Source organism: Gekko japonicus, unplaced genomic scaffold, assembly GCF_001447785.1.
Source record: "Gekko japonicus isolate JY-2015 unplaced genomic scaffold, Gekko_japonicus_V1.1 scaffold2237, whole genome shotgun sequence".
NCBI classification, from domain to species: Eukaryota; Metazoa; Chordata; class Lepidosauria; order Squamata; family Gekkonidae; genus Gekko; species Gekko japonicus.
In genome coordinates this window covers 243,908-245,425 of record NW_015174906.1, presented here as the reverse complement: position 1 = coordinate 245,425, position 1,518 = coordinate 243,908, and the positions used below count along the sequence as shown (strand labels likewise).

At 57.4% G+C, this 1,518-nt stretch overlaps 1 protein-coding gene across 1 annotated transcript in view; it reads right to left on the bottom strand.

The window, feature by feature from the left end:
- Nucleotides 1–1,518, bottom strand: part of DNHD1 (dynein heavy chain domain 1) — a 59,983-nt gene that overhangs the window by 46,949 nt on the left and 11,516 nt on the right. Inside the window, 2 exon segments of the mRNA XM_015425009.1 lie at nt 988–1,145; nt 1,239–1,482. Coding sequence (XP_015280495.1) covers nt 988–1,145; nt 1,239–1,482 — 402 coding nt within the window.

The following is a 1,518-nucleotide window of genomic DNA, read 5'->3' as shown; positions in this document are numbered from 1 at the left end:
ATCTCTTACGTTCTCTTATGTTCTTATGACCACCCCATCTCCTGCAGTGCAGGAACTCAACTTGAAAGGAACTCTTTAACATAGGAAAACATTTCCCCCCCCCCCAAACATAAAGTCCGAGAAAGAGTTCTGGAGGACTCAAAACTTGCACACCACTTTGTGTCCTGAGTCGACGGTGACTTGCAAGCCCTTCTCCCCTCTCCAGCTCCACAAGGCCTGGCAGGGGTGGGGTGGGGCGGGGCACCCGACCTGCTCGGAGGCACTCCCTGGGAATCTAAAAGGCAGCAGGCAGCTCTTTCGTAGCTTCACCTTCTGCCCTTGTAAGTGTGCGCTTGACAGGGTGGTGCACTGGGCAGACGGCAGTCAGGTGGCTCTCGTGGGTGATGGTGGTCGCAAACGTGGCTCTCTGTCAGCTGTGGACTGAGTACCACTGCCTTGGCCCCAATTCTGCCTGCTAGGAGGAGCAGTGGGCACTCCATGAAACTGCTGAGAAATCAGGTTAGAACGGATAAAAGGAGGTACTTCTTCACCCAAAGAGTGATTCACACTTGGAATTCACTGCCACAGGAGGTGGTGTGGCGGCTACAAGCACGGACAGCTTCAAGAGGGAATTAGATAAGCACATGGAGCAGAGGTCCACCAGTGGCTATTAGCCACAAGGTATAGATAGGGGCTCTGGGGCAAGGGATGCTCTGTCTTCTTGGTGCTTGGAGGGGGGGCAACAGTAAGAGGGCTTCTGATGTCCTGGCCCCACTGCTGGACCTCCTGATGGCCCTTGGTATTTGTGGCCACTGTGTGACACAGAGTGTTGGACTGGAGGGACCACTGGCCTGATCCGACATTGGCTTCTCTCATGTTCTTATGTCTGGGGCAAGTGATGCACTGTATTCCTGGTGCTTGGGTGTGTGTGTCAGCAATGCTGCCATGGGGGTTGGGGTTGATCCAGCACTGGCTTCTCTCTTATGTTATGAGCAGGAGGAAGCTTACCTTCTGGGAGCACTTGGCAATGGTGAAAATGTCACTGCTGATGTTCATGTAGAGCTGCAGGACCGCTGACATCTCAGCAATTAAAAGCTCGCTCCGCTGCGTCGTCTCCTTCAGCAAGAGGGACAGGATGTCCTCGTTGATGGATGCCAGGAGGGGCACTGCCAGGACAGAGGGACCCCGAGGTGAGGACACACGCAGGCCCGGGGGGGGGTCTTCCCCCACGGCCCCCTCCCCCGTCCCGCGCCACCTACGGATGTCCTGGTGAATGCCAGTGCAGTCCACAAAGAGGAGGCGATTGGTCGTGACAACAGACCGTGGCACTTGCTTGACGCGGCTCATCCACACGCGCAGCTTGGTGATTCGGTTCACGTACTCCTCGCACGGCCAGCCTTTCATGTCTTCCAGCCGGCTGGCACCCCAGCTGTGGGCAAAGCGGTAGATCTCGGCCAGCCAGGAGTACTCGCGGCACAGGTGCTGGGTCTCGGACAGGGCGGCCTGCGGGGGGGGGATGGGGGGGACGGGACAGGGAAG